Below are 24,606 nucleotides of genomic sequence, written 5' to 3' on the forward strand. Positions count from 1 at the left end.
CCACCTGTTTGGTCACCTTCTCGAAGAACTCAATAAGGTTTGTGAGGTACGACCTACCCTTCACAAAACCGTCATTGGAGGCCATGCGTTGGGGTAATCCCTCCTTAGATTGGGCACACCATGGGGGCACACACCAAAAGATGCAGACCCTCCTTCCTTAACATTTTTTCACCTGAGATGGTGAAGAATCTGACTACGCCAGTTCTCCTATGGTGTACAAGATACAATACTCAACTGACGTGTTAGCAATGAATGATTTTTGTTAAAGTGGCATGCAGGCTGCTGATTTCAGCCTCTTCCTGTTCAACATATCATGGGCACCAGATTGGGGATGGGCAGGAATGTGGAGCCCTAATATCAATTATATTGAATTTCCAATGAACTCAAGATCCATCTTCAATTATTCCCTGTCCATGGGCTTGAAGGCAATGCTCAAACCAACATCTTAGGTTTCCACTGATACATCAAAACTTCAATCTTACAGACATGAAACTTAAGTGGCATCTTATCAAAATCTAATTGCACACTGTTTACTGGTTTCCCGTTTCCACCAACCCGGTAGCTGTTTCAAAATGCACCATTTGATTAATAAGATTGGATTTCCTTTCCTTCTCTAATACATGATAGGTATCTTTCATATCGTCTTTATTTGCCAACCATATAGTGCATCACAAATGATTCCCTCAAGCATCTTTCCTATTGCTGACGTCAAGACCTGGCAAGTATAATGCTGGGTGAGTGTGAGTTGTCATCATATCCAACTGTTCAAGTTAAGAATACAGATAGCTGATCATAAATAAAGAACAAAAATCTAGCCAGTTAACTGTTAAAAGTAGGATGAGGGTTACAATTTCATGTATACCAGATAGTATCATTTTGCACTTGTTCCTAAAAATATTTATGTGGGAAAATCCCATGGGAGTTATTGAAAGGCCTGATTGACACAAGACAATATTCTGGTTTCGCAAAAATTGTTGCTAGGCATTATAGCTGCCAATGTGAGACTTGAACCTTATTTCCCTCAATCTGGTGCATGTGTCAAACTGAACCTCCAATGTAGCCTTTGTGAGGTAAGAAAGTCAGCTGTTTTCAATCTAGAATTGCCTGACAGTTTAGACCAAGAGGAAGGGAAGGGTTGCAATGTGGGAGCTGGCCCTGCAAGGATAGCTTATGTGAAACAAGAAGCATCATTTCTTTGTCTCTTAGTCCCACAAATTGAAAACAAAACCTGAGATAATAAGACATAGGGACAAAGCTGACCTTTCTGCTTCAACCTTCAGTGAGATCATGGCTGATTTGATAATCCTCAACTCTGTTTTCCTGCCTTTTCTCCATAACCCTTGATTCCCTTCCTGACTAAAAATCTGTCCATCTCAGCCTTTAATATACTTAATGACTCAGCCTCTATACCCTTCTGTGGTAAAGAAATCCACAGATTCATTATCCTCTGAGAGAATAAATTCATCTTTATCATTGTCATATATGGTGACTCTTTACACTGAGATGATGCCATGGACTCTGCTACAACCTCTCTGCATCTACCCTGTCAATCCTCTTAAGAATCTTACATGTTTTAATAAGGTCTCCTCTCATTCTTCTAAACTTCAATGAGTACAAACCCACCCTCCTCAACCTCTCCTCACTCAACCTGGGATCAACAAAATGAACCATCTCAGAACTGCCTCTGTTGCCAGTATATTATTTCTTAGGGAAACAGACCAAAACTGTCCGGGTGGTCGACTTGTGCGTTGTATGGTTTTAGCAAGACCTTCCTATTTTTTATACACCAAAAAGATCTACTCAATGTTTTTGAATGGCTTTCCAAGGTCTCTTTGAGTATCATTAGTTATGCTGCACAGTTCAATTACAGATGGGGCTTGAGTTCCATGTATCTCAAAGAACACATATTTACATGTTAAAGGTGGCCTCTGGCCTTAAATAGCCTCCTATCTTAGAGCATATGCAAAATGATGATGACCAGAATCACAGCATAAATATGATGGTAAGTGATCTGTTACCATCTGGTCATTTCTACTGCCCTGCATTGGACATGTAGCTGCAATTCGGAACAACTCCTTTGAGTATGCGTTGTTTGTCTTCATTCCTAAATCTTTTTAATTACTGTACCAAGCATTCAATACAAATGTTCTGAGGCTGCATTTTCCACTGATCCATTATCCATTTGGAGCCTTCTCAATTGTGAAGACCCATGAAAAATTGCACACATTCTCGTTGCTATGAGATGAAGTAATTTTGCTAAAGTTAGCTGGGTTGGTAGAAAAGTAGTTTAGTCCTTAAGCTGACAGACAATTCCAGAAAATTTCTGGATCATTTGGTCACATTTCACCAGTTGTTGCCATGGTCACGCACATGATGCAGCTCACTCAATCATACGGTTTACCCTGTTTTCTCAGCTGGGAAAGGAGCTTTGGGACTTGCCATATTTTCCTTATCTCCTGGTTTGGTTCTTTTTTTAAATGATAACTAACTCTAATTTTTTAAAAAATTCTGTTACGTGTCATTTTACTTTGTTTTTACTCATTGTCTTCATATCTCTCTGCTTCCTCTGTCCATTTTTAATGATGGGAACAACTTTACATAGAACAAAGAAAAACAAAAGAACTGTGGATTCTGGACATTAGAAACTAAAAGAGAAATTGCTGGAAAAACTCAGCAAGTCTGGCAGTGTCTCTGGAAGAAATGAGAGTTAACAGATTCTTTACAGGCAATGTTTTTTTGATATTTCTAAGAAGTACTAAGAAGGCTTCTTCAGTCAACTAGATAGTGAAAGCCTTATGATTCATAGAGCGACGCCACACATGGAATTTAATGGCTGCAGTGCCAACTGGAGAAATGTGAAATTCCAGAAACACCGACAGGATGAATCCCAGTCAGACAGTCTACAGCTTGCTGTCAGGGTTCCTAGGTCCTACAGTGGGGGAGTTTCCCATCCCCAGGAGTGGCCAGTCAATCAAAGATCGGCCACTCTTAGGTGCCAGCAGCAGAGGTCACTGCAGTGGGCTCGAGGATGATACTCAATTCTGGAGCCCAGAAATGTAGATACGTGAGACAGTGTCTCCGAGTCGTCAGGCACGCTTCTGTCACGAGGACAGTTGATGTAAAGGGAAGGGTGAGCAATGCCATAGATTCCACTCTTGCTTCCAGTGGGTTCCATCCATTAGACGCAGGCTGTCTGAAAAGGAGAAACCACCTCCCTGTCCCCCTCACCTTCACTCAACCTCAAACCAGCCTCAGGTAAATCTGACTGGTTGTCCACACGACATGACCTGAAGGCCATTCATTGACCATTGGGTGCGAGGGTTATACTTCACACCAGCATGATGGGTGGGGTTGGGGGATCTTGGAAAGGCAAATAGTTTTCCAGCCTGAGTCTTTCTGCCCCATAACACACCACCTTCCCAAACCTCAACCCCAACCTCAACCTCCCAGCCCACTCCTCGGCAAGTGCATCGAATTGCCCCTGCAGGGATTTAGACATGCCAGTTTCTACAAAAGAAGAGGATTAATAATTATTAATGAGTTTAGTTGGAATCATTGGCAATCACTCAGCCTAAACTCATCCAGATATTGATATAGTTAGGGTGGTTAAGAATGCTATCCTTCATTGCTCAGACCTTTGGGTATAGGGGTTGGAATATTATGTTGAGCTTGTACAGGATGTTGGTGAGGACTGTTCTTGAGTACTGTGTCCAGTTCTGGTCTCCCTGTTATACAAACGATATTATTAAACAGGAGACAGTTCAAAAGAGATTTACCAGGAATGGAGGCTTTAATTTATAAGGAGAGGCTGCATAGGCTGGGACTTTTTTCACTGGAGCATAGGAAGTTGAGGGGTGACCTGAAAGAGGTTTATAAAATAATGAGGAGTATAGATAAGGTGAATGGCAGGTGGGGGTTTCAAGGGTCTGTTTTCTTTTTATTTTATACAGAACAGTCTGTTTGTGTGCTGTATGGCTCTCTGACTCCATGAGTCTAGACGAGTAAATTCAATGAGAAAATGTTCCTATTGGTGTAATTTCACCACTGGCAGTAAAAGTATCGGGAATCAGAACACTGAGCCTGCTAATTGATTTTGTGTCCTTTTATAGTTCTGTACTTTGAATGAAGCTCCAGGAATTAAAATATGAAGTTTCAAAAGTGCCTCCGTAAACTGTGGTAGACATTTCAGCAAAGCGGCACTATGAGCAGAAAAGATTTATGCTGCAGTACAGTTTTATAGCTACTGGTCATCTGTGGACACTTCTGTACACATGTATTGTTACATATAAATGAAAGACCCACACTTATACAGTTGCAGGACATCACAAAGAACTATATTGCCAATTACATGTAGCAGAAGTCATGGACTGTATGAAACAGAGCAGTCAAATTTCATATGGCAAGTTCCACAAACAGCAATGTGATAATGACCACATTTTCATTTTTTAAAATATTGATTTGGTTAAGGACTAAATATTGATCAGAACACTGGAGAACTCTTGCTTCCCTTTGAATAGTATCACAATATTTTAGGACCAACTGCGAGGGATAAATGCCCTTGGTTTAATGACTTCTAATAGTGGCTCCACCAGCAGGTGGCGATGGTGATGGAGGACATCAAGCAAAGGGTCTTTGGGACTTCCAGCAGTAGGTGGTGATAGTGAGGGAGGGCAATTGAGGCAGTTGAATGGGCAGAGGGCTTATGGAAAGGAGTGCAGGCAGAAAAAGGAATTAAAAGCTCAGTGTAACCCACATGGTCATTCCATGAGTGTAAATAGTTTCTTGTTTATCCTTAATCTCCCTTCCTGTTTGCAACTGACCGATATCAGTGGAATAAAGAATCCTTGCTTCATGATCGTTTGGCCATCTGTAGGTTCAAATCTCATGTTACAAACTTATCAAAAATGCAAAAGCCTCTGGCAGTGTAGCACTTCCTCTGTACTGCTCTGAAGTTCTAGTCTAAATTTTGTGAATTGTCTGAAATGGGTAGAGCTAATAGCCATAAACTGCTGAGTCAGGGGTGAGAATATTAACACTGAAACATAGCCTGTTTATGTGTGAGTGAGGATATGGTGTGTTGAGATGCTGTTGAATTACTCAAGAGAGTCACAGGACTTGATTTGTTGGCTAGTGTTTTTTTTTTCCTTTCCTGGCTCATGGGCATTGAGACCAATTGTGGCACCACATTCAGTTTCCCTGGCTCAGATAAATGAATTAGAGGTGCCAGTGGGATGAACAAGGTCAGAAGTCACAGGACACCAGGTTATAGTCCAACAGGTTTATTTAAGATCATAAGCTTTCACAGCACCACCTCTTCACCTGATCAGGTGAAGGGGCAGTTCTCTGAAAGCTTGTGATTTCAAATAAACCTGTTGGACTATACCTTGTGTTGTGTGATTTCTGGCCACATAAATGAACTGAGGCCTTCAGGGCTCATGGTGTAAGAGATAACATTGGCATCAATAGAAGATTAACTAGGTAACTGAAACAGAGTAGGCATAAATGGCTTTTTTTTTCCTGGTTGGCAAGATTCAAAGAGTGGAGTGCCAGAAGGCTCAGTTTGGGGGTGCCAAAATGTAACTATTTTACAATGACTTGGATGAAAGGACAGAAGACAAGGTTGTAACATTTGCGGATAGCACAAAGATATGTAGGAAATTAAAGTTGTGAAGGGGACGTAAGGGGAGGCCTTAAAGGAATGTAGATGCGTTAACTGAGTATGTGCAGAATTATCTGGCAAGTGGAAAGTGTGAAAGTGTCCATTTTGATAAGGAGAATAAAAAAAGAAACACTATCTAAATCATGACAGATTGCAGGGCTCTGAGATGCACAGGAATTTGGGTGTGTTCATGTGTGAATCACAAAAGGCTAGTATCCAGCTAGAGAAAGTAATTGGGAAAGCTAACACAATGTTATAATTTATTGTGAGGTGAATTGGATATGGTTATGCTTCAATTATACAGGGCACTAATGAGATGGTATCTGGAGTGTTATGTTCACTATTCTCCTTTATATAAGGAAGGATGTAAGTACATTGGAAGCATTCAGAGAAGATTTACCAGACTAATAACTGAAATGGATGAGTTGTCTAATGAGGAAAATGTGGAAGGCGAGGCTCGTATCCATTAGAGTGTGAAGTGACTTGTTTGAAACCTGAAAAGTCCTCAGTAATCTTGACAGGATGGTTGTGGGAAGAATGTTTCCTCTTGTTGAAAAATCTAGATCTAGATGTCACTATTTAAAAATATAAGGGTGCCCATTTAAGATAGAGACCAAGAGAGTTCTTTTTTCTCAAAGTCAAAAATTTTTGGAATACTTCTTCAAAAGATAGTGGACATTTTTGAGACAGTGTTGGATTGGTTCTTGGTGAGCAGTGGGTGAGAGGTTATTTGGAGTCGGCAATATAGCATTCAGGTTAGAAAATTGGCCTACTCTTACTTCTCACTTGTATATTAACACAATATAGATCAGAGATCCAAGTCAGGGAGGATCTATTCTGTCATGTTCTATTCCACATCAGGTTTTAGAGTCACCACTATTAATAGATTTTGAATTAAAATTGTACTTCCTATATCATCACGCACAATGTTACAGGGAAGAATGAGAGAGACCCTTCATCAATGGTTTATGGATGCATTTATACTTTAATGCTACGGCAATCCATCCTGCAATCTCATCAGAACGTTATACATTTCAGTAACTGTATGTGCTACCAATCTGACCAAGGCCAAATGTCACAGGACCATTCCTCTCTCAAGACAGATCTGTTTTCTTATTGGTCAGTCAGGTTTTTCCACATGGTGTAACTTTGCCTCTGAAGAGAAGCTTGGTAAAGATGTAAAGTGGCTTGACAGAGTCAACAATTGATCAGAGAAGAAACAATCATGAGAAGTAAGTTGGGCCTTGAAACTTCTTGTATGGAATAAGACTTAGACCTTCACGCATAGTCCAGAATGCTGACTTGATGGATGGATAATATAGCAAGTTCTAATGTGCATAAAATGAAAGCAAAGTAAAGCAAAACATTAAAGAAACTTTAAACAGTAATGGCTGGTATTTTTCTGTTCTGTTAGTAAAAGAGGCTTTTACTCAATTTTTACCCTTTCTTCCTTTCATCTTTTAATCTTTCCATCATTAAACTAGTATTGATGTTCCTGTTCATAATAGGATCATTCCCTTAGCAGGAATGAACCTGCACTTATGTCATCCCTCAGAATGTCAGAATGTTACAACACACACTTCACAATCTTGAATTATTTGGATAGCTGAGGCTTTCAGTAAGATAGAGCCCAGTTTTGAAACCACTTCCTCAATACAAAGGCCTAATCATAAGTTTGATTCCTGTGTTGGACAAGGTAGGTCAGATGCATACTTGTTATTGCATCTTGGGCCTTATTTACATGCGGCCAATGATCTGCAGATGACGGTTGAACATTCCCAGCATCCCAGTGGACAAAGATTGCAGTTTCAGAGAACGGGTCCTGGCAAAGCGAGGGAAAACATTAGGTGGGAGGGAGAGTATCATTCCTTAACATTGGTCAAGATTTTCAGCATTATATTGGAGTTGGGAGAAGTACACTGCTCCAATTGAGCCTTTTCAAAATCTACCACGATACCTAGAATTCCCTAATCCTCCATATAATTGCCAAGTTTTTCCTTAAATGCATCTATATTGTTCACTTCAACCACTCCCCATGGTAGAGAGTTCCACATTCTTAATATCTTAGGGTGAAGAAGTTGTGCTTTATTTTCCTAATTTTTCTAATGGATTTCTTGTTGACTAACTTGTATTGATTCATCTGGTTAAGCTCTTTTCCACTTGAGGAAATATTCTGTATTCACTCTAGGAAAACTTCTGATAATTTTCATTGCTGTCACTCCTCAGCCTATTTTTGAGATGGAAGAGCCTGAGATTGTCAATCCTTTCCTGATATGTAACCAACACATTTCTGATATCATTCCTTGTGAATCTTCTCTGTATCCACTCTAGTCTCATTGTATCTTAGGGCAACCACAACTGCAATACTCTAAATGAAGTCCAACTGAGATTCAGCACACATTTAGCATAATATCACCAAGTGTTTATAATCGCCCTCTTGTAATTTATTGCCATCTCCTCAGTATTGACTATCACCTTGCTCAAAAGTTGATTTATCCACAAATTTAGAAAGCTGAACATAATTGAGGTATCAATCTTTTGCCACTATTCTAGTAAATCTCCTTCATACTTTGACATCCTTCCTCAAATGTACCCCCCAGAATTGGACCGAATATATTAGCAGACAGCTAGGCAGCATTTTATAAGGATTTGGCATAGCTTCCCTGGTTTTCTGCTCTACACTTCCATTGTTGAGACAAGGTATTGGAATTTTCTTGAGGTGACTACTATAATGACTTGGCAAAGTTGTCAATCCTGCAGACCTCTTTGTGACTCCTTTCTACCTTATTCACATGATGGGAGATGGGGTGGAATGTTGTTGGGGCCTGCTACAGCCAAAGGCAGCAATAGAGGCAGTTGCTGGTGATGCCACCAGGCAATAGGGCCCACTTCTGTCTACCAGGATAACAGCCTAGTTATAATCACGACTATCAAGCCCTTGAGCCTTTACCTCAACAGCTGTCAGCCCCATGCCCATTCTAGTCCATTTTTTTTCCCTTTATTCATTCATGGGATGAGGGTATCACTGACCAGACAGCATTTATTGCCCATCCCTAATTGCCCAGAGCGCAATTCAGAGTCAACCACATTGCTGTGGGTCTGGAGTCACATGTAGGCCAGACCAGGTAAGGACATTAGTGAACCAGATTGGTTTTCCAACAATCGACACTGGATTCATGCTCATCATTTAGATTCTTAATTCCAGATATTTTATTGAATTCAAATTCCACCATCTGCCAAGGCAGGATTCAAACCCATGTCCCAGAATGTTATCTGAGTCTCTGGATTAAGAGTGCAATGATAATACCACTAGGCCATCACCTCCCCCTCATGCATCCATATTTCCCATAACTCCCACATCCTTTCTCTACAGCTCATTTCCTTGTGTGCACCTCCATATTGCCCCATGTATTTTTCAGACCCAGTCTTCCACTATCCAACCTGTCCAGAACCAGTGAGTCATTGGCAAGTCTGGCCACTCTGAAATAATCCTAGAACTGATGACATAAGCATTTGCTTTTAAAATATACTTAGAGCAAAATCCAGCCACATTAAACCTCTTACAATGTCAATCAATCACAATCATTCATAGTATCCATTTCTGAAAGCTTTTATCCACTTCAGACCTCTTAATTCTTGTAAATAAGTATCTGCTTTTGTTTAAAAAAACACCCACCATATTGCTTTTATATGAAGGCTGACTGAGCTCTAAGAATCAGTAATCCATTGAGCTCAGCAGACGATGTTTACACAGTTGCAGGGGCGTGTACAAATTATATTTGCTTGAAATCTATTTTATTTTCTAATAACCTAATTTTTCCTCAATATTATTTTTTCAATACCTGTGTGTTTATTTGCATAAGAGGTTTGAAGTGGATAACAGTTTCTTTCAAGTTGATAGGATGAATGACAGTGATTGACAATTCTTTGAGAAATGAAGGTGGTAATGTATTCCATGAATGTTGTATGGTTGTTACCCATTTCCTGGCTGCCCATTCATAACTAGGACTCCCTTATTGTTCATGATTCCTCTCAGCAACATCTACCAGTGGAATGAGTCCATTCCATCAAAACTGCAAGGGATTTTGAAATTTTCAGCAACCATCGCGCATCATGACCACTTCATGGAAAGTGCAAGCTAAAGAGTGCTACTATAGAATGGCTATCCTGCACCAAACAAATTTGCTGGAAATGTGGGCGGGAATCCTGGAATCAGGTTCTGCCTGCTGCTTCTAAGTGCTGCTAGCTTTGTCTGCCTCAACACAAAACATGAGCCAAGGACTCCGTACAGCTTTTGTTAACTCATCCTGCTACCTTCGAAGGTCTGTTTGTGTATATTGCCAAGTGCCTCTGTTCCTACATCCCAATTAAAATACCATATGTCCTTGATTAACCAGGCTGGAGAGAAGTGGAGTGGCAGGATTTCTGAAAATAAATTGTTGCCATTGCATCTTTGTGTTTCAGAGGCATGCTAGTCTCTACAACATTGCTCAAGGTTTGTTGGCCTGTAACTGAAGCAACTGTGTCCTGTCAAGGCTGCAGACATCGAAATTTTGTTTGCATTGCAAGACAGCCTCAGAATATTGCAATTAAGCTGCGACAATCTGGCGTGAGGGTTTAATAAAGCATTTTGCAAGGCCCCTGAATCCCCAGGATGTCAGGGAATGTGAACTTCAAGAGTTTCCTAAAATCTGTGTAAAATATTTCAATGGCATTTATCAGCAAGGATGGTTACAGTCTATGAGGAAAAATATTACTTCGTTGGTAAAACTCCCATACCAGAAAACAAACTCAATGTCAATATATTGTGGCAGGGATGGACTATCAGCTTCTCAGTTTTCAACTGTGGTTGATTTAAGACCATTAAACCCTGAAAAACGATCAGTTTTATAAAGGGAAACATCAACTAACAGTATTCTGCCTCCTATTCCTGTGAAATGCTACTAGTAGATGTGCAGATAAATTTAAATACTGGTGCACTGATGTAATCAAGCCCACAATAGAACCATAGAAAATAGGAGCAGGAGTAGGTCATTCGAACATTTGAACCTGCACTGCCTGGTTGATCATCCAAACTCTTTAATCTATGTGGCCCTAAGAACTATATCTAACTCCTTGAAAACATTCAAAATCTCAGCCTACAACCATTTACTGTGGTAGAGAATTCTAGAGGCTCACCACTCTCTGGGTGAAGAAATTTCTCATCTCAGTCCCTAAATGGCCTATCCCATAGCCTTGAACCGTGACCCCTGGTTCTGGGTTTCCTGGTCATTGGGAACACCTTTCCTGCATTTATCCTGTCTAGTCCCGTTAGAAATTTTTAAGTTTCTGTGAGATCCCCTCCACTCTTTTAAACTCCAGTGAAGTATTTGGAACTGATCCAGTCTCTCATCATATGCTGGTCTTACCATCCCAGGAATCAGACTGGTAAATCTTCATTTCACGCTGTCCGTTTCCAGAAAACTACACAAAATACCACACATAGGGTCTTGATAAGACACTGTACAAGTACAACAAACTATTCTGCTCCTGTCCTCAAATCTTTTTGCTATGAAAGCCAACATGCCACTTGTCTTCTTCACCACCTGCTGCACCTGCATAATTGCTCTCGGCAATTGGTGCACAAGGCCACCCAGATTTCATTGCACTTCCCCGTTACCCAATCTAATGCTAATTAATAAATGCAATTAATTCAATGAAGGAATAGAATCTTTGAGATAGCAGGACAATTTGATAAAACTGTACTTTTTAATAAAATAAGGCAATTTACTAAAACTCACCATGTGGTGTTTACACTACTGCTTCATTCAAACAATGAGGCGGGTGTTTATTGACAGACTGGCTCTAGGGATCTGTGTACAAAGTGGATCCCTCTAGCAACAGGTTGTTGATAGGTTTCTGAAGTCGTAACCAGTTGTGGATGTCAAAGGCCATCAGCATGACAACACTTATCTGGTTGGCTCTTAGGTAGCTGAAGAGCTTGTGGGTGGGTACAATACTGGCAGAAGCCTTCAGACTGCTGAAAGGCTAGTTGGTGTGTTTCTCTATTAAAATACATGAAGTCTGAAGAAAGCCAGTTTGTTTTCTTTCACCAGTTGCTGCAAGCTGTGACTTTTAACCAATGCATCAGAGACTTTACAATTTATAAACCAGTTGTTCTGTAGCTCCTGTAAAGGAAATGATCAGTGAACTGAAGGACTTAGGAAACAAAAGGAACATTTTCTTGAATCCTGAGGACTGGTATTATTGTATTGCTTCCCCGTATTTTTTCCCTCTACCTGTAATACCATTTATTTTTCGTCTGTGTCTCACCATATGTGTACGTAAGGATGTCTTAGAAAGGGTAGTAGAGTTTTAACTAGAAGAATGATACGTCACCATTTCATAGTTGTTTATCTGTGGTTAGATTAAATAGTTCTTGTTAAATAGAGAAACTTGGTCTGTATTTTCTGTTAACCCAGGTCTGTTTGACAGGTAACCTGAGGAACTTTGAATGCTTTGATAAAACCTTTAACTTTTGTGTCCAATTCTGGGACTAATGGGGCTTGATTTACAAAGTACTACCCCAGTGAGGAGTGAAATTATATCTTTCTACTGTCTAAATTTACACAGCAATCTATCAACAACATCAACTATTAAAATGAACCTATTTCATCAACATGTATGATGTCTTTAAATGCCCCAAAATGAAGACTGTAAGGTCAAGACTGTTGTGTATGGGTTGACTACTTGTACCCTTATCTTGTCCCAACCAGGATTCCTGGAAATGAGAGTCTGGGTAGAAATTCTGGGCTCAGGTCTCACCTGCTATTTTTAAAGGGTTGCTGGTTCAGCCTGACTTAAACAAATGTAAGCCTCTATCAGTGGATCCTAATTGTTGATTTTTATATCACTAGATTGCACTAACCTTCCATCCATTCTATCATTTCTTTGCATACCTGTCATCCTACTTTTCTTTCTTAATTTATCTCAGTATATATCAATATTTGTCTATCACTCTATTCATTTGTGTAGCTATCTGTGTACATATCTCTGCATCTATCACTATAGCCCTTCACGTGTCAAAAAACGTATATCCATGTCTATCAATCTGAGTATCTTTGCATAAATCTCTGTTTAACTTTCTTTATTTGTAGTTACACTTAGGTATTCTATCACTCTGGGTTGGACCTGAATCTGCCTAACTTTATTGCTAGCTCATTTTTTTTGACTATTTGACTTTGTTTTAGTTTAGTTGGGATGAATTATAAATTGCGAAATTGACAATGGTTCTTCGAAATTAGCACCATTCCTTGCAGTAGAAACTTACAAACTAAAGGGCAGAAGGAGGGTATCCTGTGTTGTGTTAATGTTAGCTCTAACAATGGAAAAATCTACCCCAATTTTATTTGCCAAATTTTAGTCCTGGGATGGCATGTTCCAATCCCATTTCCCGAGTTTAACATTGATATGAAATGCACCAATCCCAATTTCTTATTCTTTGTGGAGGTGAAGCCTTCAATAATCCCAAAATCCCAGAAAATCCTTTTTGCATTTCTCCTTGAAGAGTTTTGGCTAGCTGTTGGTAAAGTCACAAACTTAAAAATCGTTTTGTTAAATCTGCAGATTCTAATAACCCTGTGAGTGAGAGGAACCACTCACCCTCTTAGGAACTTTTTACTTCTTCCTTATCCAGTGAATATTCCTGTAGCTGTTGATTCACCAGCCAGTGAAAATATTTGTTTTTTTTAAGATTTATAAAGTCATGCAGTACGGAAACAGACCTTCACTCCAACCAGTCCATGCCGACCATAATCCCAAACAAAACTAGTCTCACCTGCTTGCGCTTGGCCCATATCCCTCCAAATATTTCTTATTCATGTACTTATCCAAATGTCTTAAACAGTCTAACTGTACCCACATCCACCACTTCCTCTGGAAGTTCATTCCCCACATGAACTACTCTTTGTATATGTAAAAAAAGTTGTCCTTCATGTCTTTATTAAAGCCTTCGCCTTTCACCTTGAAAATATGGCCCTCTTGTTTTGAAATCCCCCACCCTAGGGAAAAGACACCTGCCATTCACCTTATCTATGCCCCTCATGATTTTATAAACCTCTATAACGTCACCCCTCAACCTCTTAGGCTCACTGAAAAAGTCCCAGCCTTTCCAGCCTCTCCTTATAACTCTCCATTCCGGCAACATCCTGGCAAATCTCTTCCGAACCCTCTCCAGCTTAATAATATCTTTCCTAAATCAGGGCGAAAAGAACTGGACACAGTACTCCAGAAGATGCCAATATGACATCCCAACTCTTATACTCAAAAGTCTGAGCAATGAAGACAAATGCCTTCTTAACCACCCCATCTAGAATATAGAACATAGAACAGTACAGCACAGTACATGCCCTTCAGCCTACAATGTTGTGCTGACCTATTATACTACTCTAAGATCAAACTACCCTGCATACCCTACATTTTACTATCATCCATGTGCCTATCCAAGAGTTGCTTAAATGTCCCTAATGTATCTGACTCCACTACCACTGCTGGCAGTGCATTCCACGCACCCACCACTCTCTGTGTGTAGAACCTACCTCTGACATCTCCCCTATACCTTCCTCCAATCACCTTAAGATTATGCCCCCTTGTAATAGTCATTTCCTCCCTGGGAAAAAGTCTCTGACTATCCACTCTATCTATGCCTCTCATCATCTTGTACACTTCTATCAAGTCACTTCTCATCTTTCTTCGCTCCAATGAGAAAAGCCCCAGCTCCCTCAATCTTTCCTCATAAGACCTGCCATAAAGTCCAGTCCCTAAAATCTCCTCTGCACCCTCTCTAAAGCTTCCACATCCTCCCTACAATGAGGCAGCCAGAACTGAACACAACATTCCAAGTGTGGTCGAACCAGGGTTTTATAGAGCTGCAGCATAACCTCACGACTCTTAAAGTCAATCCCCCTGCCAATGAAAGCCAACACACCATATGCCTTCTTAACAACCCTATCAACTTGGGTGGCAACTTTGAGGGATCTATGGACATGGACCTCAAGATCCCTCTGTTCCTCCACACTGCCAAGAATCCTGCCATTAACCCTGTATTCTGCACTCAAATTCGACCTTCCAAAATGAATCACTTCACATTTTTCCAGGTTGAATTCCATCTGCCACTTCTTTGCCCAGCTCTGCATCCTGTCAATGTCCCGTTGCAACCTACGACAGCCCTCCACACTATCCACAACTCCACCAACCTTTATGTCTCCTGCAAACTTATTAATGCACCCCTCCACTTCCTCATCCAAGTCATTCATAAGGATCACAAAGGGCAGAGGTCCCAAAACAGATCCCTACAGAATACCGAGACAACAAGGTGCAGGGCTGGATGAACACAGCAGGCCAAGCAGCATCATAGGAGCAGAGAGGCTGACGTTTTGGGCCTAGACCCTTCATCAGAAAAGGGGGAGGGGAAGGGGGTTTTGAAATAAATAGGGAGAGAGTGGGAGGCGGATAGAAGAGGGATAGAGGAGAGGATAGGTGGAGAGGAAACAAACAGGTCGAAGAGGCGGGGATGGAGCCAGGAAAGGTGAGTGTAGGTAGGGAGTTAGGAAGGGGATAGGTCAGTCCAGGGAGGACGGACAGGTCAAGGGGGGCGGGATGAGGTTGGTCGGTAGGAGATGGAGGTGTGGCTTGAGGTGGGAGGAGGGGATAGGTGGGAGGAAGAACAGGTTAGGGAGGCGGGGACGAGCTGGACTGGTTTTGGGATGCGGTAGGGGGAGGGGAGATTTTGAAGCTTGTGAAATCCACATTGATACCATTGGGCTGCAGGGTTCCCAAGCGGAATATGAGTTGCTGTTCCTGCAACCTTCGGGTGGCATCGTTGTGGCACTGCAGGAGGCCCAGGATGGACATGTCGTCTGAGGAATGGGAGGGGGAGTTGAAATGGTTCGCGACTGGGAGGTGCAGTTGTTTGTTGCGAACCAAGCGTAGGTGTTCTGCAAAGCGGTCCCCGAGTCTCCGCTTGGTTTCCCCGATGTAGAGGAAGCCACACCGGGTACAGCGGATGCAGTATACCACATTGGCAGATGTGCAGGTGAACATCTGCTTGATGTGGAAAGTCTTCTTGGGGCCTGGGATGGGGGTGAGGGAGGAGGTATGGGGGCAGGTGTAGCACTTCCTGCGGTTGCAGGGAAAAGTGCCGGGTGTGGTGGAGCTGGAGGGGAGTGTGGAGCGGACAAGGGAGTCACGGAGAGAGTTGTCCCTCCGGAAAGCAGATAAGGGTGGGGAGGGAACGATGTCTTTGCTGGTGGGGTCGGATTGCAGATGGCGGAAGTGTCGGAGGATGATGCGTTGGATCCGGAGGTTCGTGGGGTGGTACGTGAGGACGAGGGGGATTCTTTTTTGGTTTTTATTGCGTGGACGGGGTGTGAGGGATGAGGTGCGGGAGATGTGGGAGACACGGTTGAGGGCGTTCTCGACCACCGAGGAGGGGAAGTTACGATCCTTGAAAAACGAGGACAACTGAGATGTACGGGAGTGGAATGCCTCATCCTGGGAGCAGATGCGGCGGAGGCGAAGGAATTGGGAATAGGGGATAGCATTTTTGCAGGAAGGTGGGTGGGAAGAGGAGTATTCTAGGTAGCTGTGGGAGTCGGTGGGCTTGAAATGAATATCGGTTTCTAGGTGGTTGCCCGATATGGAGACAGAGAGGTCCAGGAAGGGGAGAGAGGTGTTAGAGATGGTCCAGGTAAACTTAAGGTTGGGGTGGAAGGTGTTAGTGAAGTGTATGAACTGTTCGAGCTCCTCGTGGGAGCACGAGGCAGCGCCGATACAGTCATCAATGTAACGGAGGAAGAGGTGGGGTTTAGGGCCGGTGTAGGTACGGAAGAGGGATTGTTCCACGTAACCTACAAAGCGGCAGGCGTAGCTTGGGCCCATGCGGGTACCCATGGCTACCCCCTTTGTCTGTAGGAAGTGGGAGGAATTGAAAGAGAAGTTGTTGAGTGTGAGGACGAGTTCGGCTAAGCGGATGAGGGTATCAGTGGAGGGGGACTGGTCGGGCCTGCGGGACAGGAAGAAGCGGAGGGCCTTGAGGCCATCTGCATGGGGAATGCAGGTGTAGAGGGACTGGACGTCCATGGTAAAGATGAGGTGTTGGGGACCGGGGAATTGGAAGTTCTGGAGGAGGTGGAGGGCGTGGGTGGTGTCACGGACATAGGTAGGGAGTTCCTGGACCAAGGGGGAGAAAATGGAGTCTAGATAGTTGGAGATCAGTTCGGTGGAGCAGGAGCAGGCGGAGACAATGGGTCGACCAGGGCATTCAGGTTTGTGGATTTTGGGAAGGAGATAGAAGCGGGCAGTGCGAGGTTGGGGAACGATGAGGTTGGAGGCCGTGGGTGGGAGGTCACCTGAGGTGATGAGGTTGTGGATGGTTTGCGAGATGATGGTTTGGTGCTCAGGGGTGGGGTCATGATCAAGGGGGCGGTAGGAGGAGGTGTCGGAGAGTTGGCGTCCGGCCTCGGCGATGTAGAGGTCAGTGCGCCATACTACAACTGCGCCTCCCTTGTCCGCGGGTTTTATGGTGAAGTTGGGATTGGAGTGGAGGGAGCGGAGGGCTGCACGTTCTGCGGGGGAGAGGTTGGAGTGGGTGAGAAGGGTGGAGAGGTTGAGGCGATTGATGTCTCGACGGCAGTTGGAGATGAAGAGGTCGAGGGAGGGTAGGAGGCCTTGGGGTGGTGTCCAGGAGGAGGGGGTGTGTTGGAAGCGGGAGAAGGGGTCAGTAGAGGGAGGGTTAGGTTCACGGTTAAAGAAGTAAGCGTGGAGGCGGAGGCGGCGGAAAAACTGCTCTATGTCCAAGCGTGAGCGGTATTCGTTGATCTGTGGGTGGAGGGGGACAAAGGTGAGCCCTTTACTGAGGACTGACCGTTCGTCCTCAGTAAGGGGTAGGTCTGGGGGGATGGTGAAGACTCGGCAGGGCTGAGTGCTGCTGTCTCCTCTGGAGGTGCTGGATCTCCCTACAGAATACCACTGGTCACCGAGCTCCAGGCTGAATACTTTCCATCTACTACCACCCTCTGTCTCCTATTGGGCAGCCAGTTTTGTATCCAGACTGCCAAAATTTCCCTGAATCCCATGCCTCCTTACTTTCTGAATGAGCCTACCATGGGGGAACCTTATCAAATGCCTTGCTAAAACCCATATACACCACATCCACTGCTCTGCCTTCATCAATGTGTTTTGTCACACCCTCAAAGAATTCAATAAAGCTTGTAAGGCATGGCCTGTCCCTCACAAAGCCACGCTGACTATCTCTAATCAAACTGTGCTTTTCCAAATAATCATAAAGACTATCTCTCAGAATCCTCTCCAATAATTTGCCCACCACGGAAATAAGACTGACCGGTCTGTCATTCCCAGAGTTATCCCTATTCTGTTTCTTGAACAAGGGAATAACATTTGCCACCCTTCAATCATCTGGTACTACTCCAGTGGACAGTGAGGATGCAAAGATCATCGCCAAAGGGGCAGTAATCTCTTCCCTCGCTTCCCATAGTAACCTTGGGTATATCCCATCGGCCCAGGGGATTTTTCTATCCTCATGTTTTTCAAAATTTCTTGGACATCCTCCTTCCTAACATCAACCTGTTCGAGCATATCAGCCTGTTTCATGCTGTCCTCATAAACTACAAGATCCCTCTCACTGGTGAATACTGAAGCAAATTATTCATTAAGGACCTCCCCTACCTCCTCCGACTCCATGCACAAGTTCTCTCCACTATCACTGATCAGCTCTGCTCTCACTCTGGCCATCCTCTTGTTCTTCACATAAGTATAGAATGCCTTGGGGTTTTCCTTAATCATACCCGCCATAGCTTTTCCATACCCACTTCGAGCTCTCCTATGTCTATTCTTCAGTTCCTTCCTGGCTACCTTGTAACCTTCTAGAGCCCTATCTAATTCTTGCTTCCTCAACCTTAAATAAGCTTCCTTCTTCCTCTTGACTAGATGTTCCACATCTTGACATCCAAGGTTCCTTCACCTCTCCATCCTTTCCTTGCCTCAGTGGGACAAACCTATCCAAAACTCGTAGCAACTGCTCCCTAAACAACCTCCATATTTCTGTTGTGTATTTCCCCGAGAACATCCGTTCCCAATTTATGCTCTGCAGTTCCTGCCAATAGCATTATAATTCCCCCTCCCTCAATTAAATACTTACACATATCGTCTACTCCTATCCCTCTCCATGACTATAGTAAAGGTCAGGGTGTTGTGATCATTATCACCAAAATACTCTCCCCACCGAGAGATCTGATACCTGTTCTGGTTCTTTGCCAAGCACCAAATCCAATATGGCCTCACCTCTAGTCGGCCTATCTGCATATTGAGTCAAAAATCCTTCCTGGACACACTTGATAAAATCTACTCCATCCAAACTATTTACACTTAGGAAGTTCCAGTCAATATAAGGGAAGTTGAAGTCACCCCTGACAACAACCCTATTACTTTGAGATAACACAGTGTGGAGCTGGAGGAACACAGCAGGCCAGGCAGCATCAGAGGAGCAGGAAAGCTGATGTTTCGGGTCGGGACCCTTCTTCTGCTCCTCTGATGCTGCCTGGCCTGTTGTGTTCCTCCAGCTCTATTCTGGGTTATCTCTGACTCCAGCATCGGCAGTTCTTATTCACCCTATTACTTCTGCGCCTTTCCAAAATCTGCCTCCCAATCTGTTCCTCAGTGTCTCTGTTGCTACTAGGGGATCTATGGAAAACTCCCAATAAAGGGACTGTTCCTTTCCTGTTTCTGACGTCCACCCGTACTGACTCAGTAGGTAAACCCTCCTCCATGACCTCCCTTTCTGCAGCTGTGATACCATCCCTGATTAGCAATGCCACTCCCCCACCTCCTTTACCTCACTCCTTATTTCTTTTGAAACATCTATACCCTGGAACATCCAACAACCATTCTTGCCCCTGTGTTATCCAAGTCTCCATTCTGTAAACTTCCAAGAATTACGTACCTGACCCCTAGGTGTTTAATTTGAAGGATTTTTGCCATTGGTATTAATGGCTTTTGCTTGAACAATAAAACTGCCTGGATCCTCAGAAGATTGTATCTGAAATAGATACTGCACAGAAAATAAACAAGACATTTTTCTCTTTTAATCTTTAGGTTTGGCTGTTCACCAGATCATCACCATCACAGTCTCCCTCATCATGGTTGTTGCTGCATTGATCACAACATTGGTTTTAAAAAATTGGTAAGTACGTTCTTTGAGAGCTTAAAAAAATCTAAAAATATTGGAGACTGAGACTGAAAAGGATAATGTTGGAAGTTCAGAACTGTTGGTCAACCACTTATAAAAGCCAATGATAGTTTGATACCTTGGAGAACCATTGATTGCTAAGGAAGAGAGACATTCAAATTATTAATTCAGTTATCAACTGACTGGCATTTCTACCCTTGTCTGATTTCTTCTTATGTTTTTGGTCAAATCAATGCTCACTATAGATTAGGAATATTAGTGTTATGGGGCAGAAGATTTTAGACTCCCATTGTCATGAGTCCTTCCAGCCATGGTTATGTACGTTATAGAACAACTCCAACAAAAGGAGGATCAGAGTCAACCACATAATACATGCCTCTTATTGCACCAGAGTAACATTTTTATTCACCACCATTTCAGCTACCTTGCAGTCTCTGAAGGACATATTTCTAATTGGTGATATCTTGAGTTGTGTGCTAGGGTCATTAAAGCTATGACCACCAAGCCCCCTTCTCATAACTGGTAATGCCAGCATGAGACATGACACTTAGTGTCCCTTAGTAAAAGTTGCCAATAGCACCTTGTAGTTCGGAAATGACCAGGTATCTACAGTAAGGAATGAATAGTGACAGGAGTGCAGGAGCATCTGCTAAAGTGTATTGCACTCCTTGAGATAACAATCATGCTTTTATTCAAAGCATTTTCCCCACAGGCTTCCGATATCACTATTATTCTGAAACACTAACTGTTAAAAATGTGCATGAAGCTATTTGGATTTTGAACCCAACGGATTTCCTATGTTAAGTTCTTGAAGGTTAAAATCTGAGGAGGGCCTGAAGATAATGAACCAATATTTAAATGTTTTGAAAGTTGTGAGGAACGGTAGTTTTTTTTGCCCAAAAGGGTGGGGAGTTGGCTGATCTGTGAACAAAGTTAAAGCAGAATACGTGTCATGTTTCATGGAGAGACTGCCTTAGGCAAGATGGGTAATTGGCATTAGGATTGATTTAAAACGATGTCAGTGCAGATGGAAGGTCATATCTGGCAGCTTGTTTGTGTCTTTATCTCTGTGTTCACCCCATCTAGGACCATGAGGTGAATTCTTTGATCCTGGACATAAGTGAACTCTGCAGTGTGTAGAGGCAGAGCAACAGGGAGAAATGAAGTTGATTCATTCGGTTAAAGGGGTGACATGTAAAATACAATTGTAAGTGCAGGGGCAAAACTAAAAAGGAAATTAGGAAAACAAAGAAATGGTGTGAAAAAATATTGGCAATTAAGAGCGCGGAGGACTCAGAGATGATTTACAAACGAATAGACAGCTAGAGATCAATTGAAATAAATGTGTGATTTATTAAGGACCAAAAAGGGAAGCTGTTAGTTCATGGGGAAGAGAAAGGTACAGTTCTTGGTAAATATATTGTAACTGTCTTCACAGCAGTGGGTACAATACAGATCTTGTAGTTAAGGAGGAAGGGTATGAAATATTGGATGGGACAAATACTGAGAGAGGAAATCTTCAGCGATTCAACATATTTGAAAGTAAATAAATTGCCAATTCCATATGCAATGTATCCCTAGCTGCTAAGAAAACACACCTTACTGTCCTCTCTGGTTATAGGCATTGTGCAGGTGGGTTAGAGAACAGCTAGCATTGCACTGTTATTTTAAAAAGAAAGAAGCGAGATAAGGGAAAGATGCAAAAAACTGGCAAAGGAGACATACTGGTCTGATTTATCTTGGATGTGGAGATGCTGGTGTTGGGCTGGGGTGGGTAAAGTCAGAAGTCACAGGACATCAGGTTGTAGTCCAACAGGTTTATTTAAAACCCATGAGCTTTTGGAACACTGCTCCTTTGTCAGAAGACTAAGGAGCAACACTCCGAAAGCTTGTGATTTTAAATAAATCTGTTGGACTACAAACTGGTGTTGCGTGCCTTCTGATTTATCTTGTCTACTCTAAAATGGAGCTCCTTTATGACTATTGCAGCCAATCCAAAATATTACTTTTTTTTATTGGAATTTTCCACTTCATGCAGAACAGTGACTCTAATCTCACTGCTCGGCAAATTATTGGAAAAGTCCTGAGGAATGACACGAACGTTATTTAGAATGGTACAAATTAATCAAGGACTGGCAACAAGACAATGTTCAGAGTTGGACGAAGCCGTTTGAATTTTTCAATGAAGCTAAACACATTTGAGAAGAGCACAAGAAATACAGGCAGGAATAATTCATGCTACTCCTCAAGCTATTCTCATTGAATAAGATCTTGGCTGGTCTAATTTTAGCTTTCACTCCATAATCCTTAATATTTCTACAGCTCAAAAATCAACCTTGACTATTTTCAATGACCCAGCATGTACAGCCCTCTAGGGTAGAGAATTCAAAAGACTCGTGACTGTTCTTAGGAAGGGATTCCTCCTCAGCTCTGTTGAAAGTGGCTGACTCTTTATTCTAGAAACTATGCCCCCAGGTCGAGATTCCCTAGCAACAGAAACATTCTCTCAGTCTCCATACTGTGACCCCCACCCCATGCCATTCGCCCTTGGGATCTTATATTTCAATAAGACCACCTCTCATTTTTCCAAACTCCATGAGGATAGGATTAAACTGCTCAAACTTTCCTTAAAGAACAACCTTTCATCCCAGGGGTCAACCTAGTGAGAGATAGTAGGGACTGCAGATGCTGGAGAATCTGAGATAACAAGGTGTAGAGCTGGATGAACACAGCAGGCCAAGCAGCATCGTAGGAGCAGGAAGGCTGACATTTCGGGCCTACACCCTTCATCAAAAATGGCTGAATTTCTGATGAAGGGTCTAGGCCCGAAACGTCAGCCTTCCTGCTCCTATGATGCTGCTTGGCCTGCTGTGTTCATCCAGCTCTACACCTTGTTATCAACCTAGTGAACCTTCTTTGATCTGCCTCCTAGACAAGTATACTTCCCCGCCCCCATTATTTAAAGAGACTAAAACTGTATACAGTACAATTGGTGATGTTTCTCTAACACTAAGTTCCAACAAGACTTTCCCACTTTTGTATTCCAATAAAGTCAGCATTCCAACTCATTACTTGCTGTGCCTGCACGCTAACTGTTGGTAATTCACATATGAGGACACTTAGATCCCTGTGAGCCGCAGTATTCTCTAGTTTCTCTACAGGTAAATAATATTTTACTTTTTTATTCTTTTTTTATCAAAGTAGATTTTCCCATGTTATATTTATTGATGTAGTCAGCATGGATTTGAGGAAACTTTTTGATGGAAGTTCCACATAGCCGACTGGTAGGAATGCAAAAGTCCATGGGATATAACTTGGAACTAAAATTTTCTGGTAGCAGAAAGCAAATGTTGATGGATTGCATAGTAGGCCTTTTCCAGTGGTGCTCAGTGCTGAGTCATTTGGCCTTTATTCATTTGAGGAATATGTGCTTTGCTGACTAGGCCAGCATTTATTGCCCATCTCTAACTGCCCTTGAGAAGGTGCTGGTGAGCTGCCTTCTTCAAAAATAGGAGCCCATTTGGAGTGGGGACACCCACAATGCCATCAGGGCAGAAGTTCCAGGATTTTGACCCAGCAACACTGAAGGAATGACAAAATATTTCCAAGTCAGGAAGGTGAGTGGCTTGGAGGGGCATACGCAGGTATCTGTCACCCTCGCCCTTCTAGGTAGAAGTGGTCATGGGTTTGGAAGGTGCTGTTTAAGGAACTTTGATGAATTTCTTGACAGAATCTCGTAGATGGTACACACTGCTGCAGCTGAGGTGGAAGGAGTGAATATTTGCGGATGTGGTGCCAATCAAGCAGGCTACTTTGACCTGAATGGTGCTATATGAACTCATATAGGCAAGTGAGAGTATTCCATCACATTCCTGGCTTGGGCCTTGTAGTTGATAGACAGGTTTTGAGGGTCAGGATGCAAGTTAAATGATGCAGGATTCCTAATGTCTAACTTCTCTTGGCGCTATAGTCTTTGTGACCAGTCCAATTGAATTTCTGGTCAAAAATTAACTCCCAGGATGTTGATAGTGGGGAATTCAGTGAGGAGAATATCATTGAATGTCAAGGGGCATGTTTCAGATTCTCTCTTGTTGAAAATAGTCTTTGCCTGGCACTTGTGTAGAATCATGTGTGGAAGCAGGTCATTTGGCCCGTTGAGTACATACAGACCCTCCGAAGAACATCCCACCCAAACCCACACCCCTACCCTATCCATGTAACTTTGCATTCCCCATGGCTAATCTATATAGCCGACACATCCTGGGACACTATGGGGCAATTTAGCATGGCCAATCCACCTAACCTGCACATCTTTAGACTGTGGGAAGAATCCAGCACACCCGGGGAGACACAGGGAGAATGTGCCAACTCCTCACAGATAGTTGCCCAAGGATGGAATCGTATTCAGTTCCCTGGTGCTGTGAGGCAGGAGTGCTAACCACTGAGCCACCATGCCAACCCCAGATTACAAGATTAGTGTTGTATGGCTCTAATGTCATATACCACTTGACAACCCAAGCCTGGATATTGTCCAGGTGTTGCTGTAGGTGGGCATGGACTGCTTCAGTGTATAAGGGGTCACAAATGATGCTGAACACAATTGCACTATTGGCAAACATCCCCTCTTCTGATCTGATGATGGGGTGTTTGAGGTTGGGGGAGGTTGTTGAAGAAGCAGCCAAAGATAGTTGGACCTAGGCCATTA

At 42.8% G+C, this 24,606-nt stretch overlaps 1 protein-coding gene across 1 annotated transcript in view; it reads left to right on the forward strand.

Annotated features, from left to right (window-relative positions):
• Positions 1-24,606, forward strand: part of ajap1 (adherens junctions associated protein 1) — a 161,556-nt gene that overhangs the window by 65,401 nt on the left and 71,549 nt on the right. The window contains exon 2 of the mRNA XM_048615310.1: positions 19,808-19,895. Within this exon, the coding sequence (XP_048471267.1) occupies positions 19,808-19,895 (88 nt within the window). The remainder of the gene's footprint in view (positions 1-19,807; positions 19,896-24,606) is intronic.

This window comes from Rhincodon typus, chromosome 31 (genome assembly GCF_021869965.1).
Source record: "Rhincodon typus isolate 14 chromosome 31, sRhiTyp1.1, whole genome shotgun sequence".
NCBI classification, from domain to species: domain Eukaryota; kingdom Metazoa; phylum Chordata; class Chondrichthyes; order Orectolobiformes; family Rhincodontidae; genus Rhincodon; species Rhincodon typus.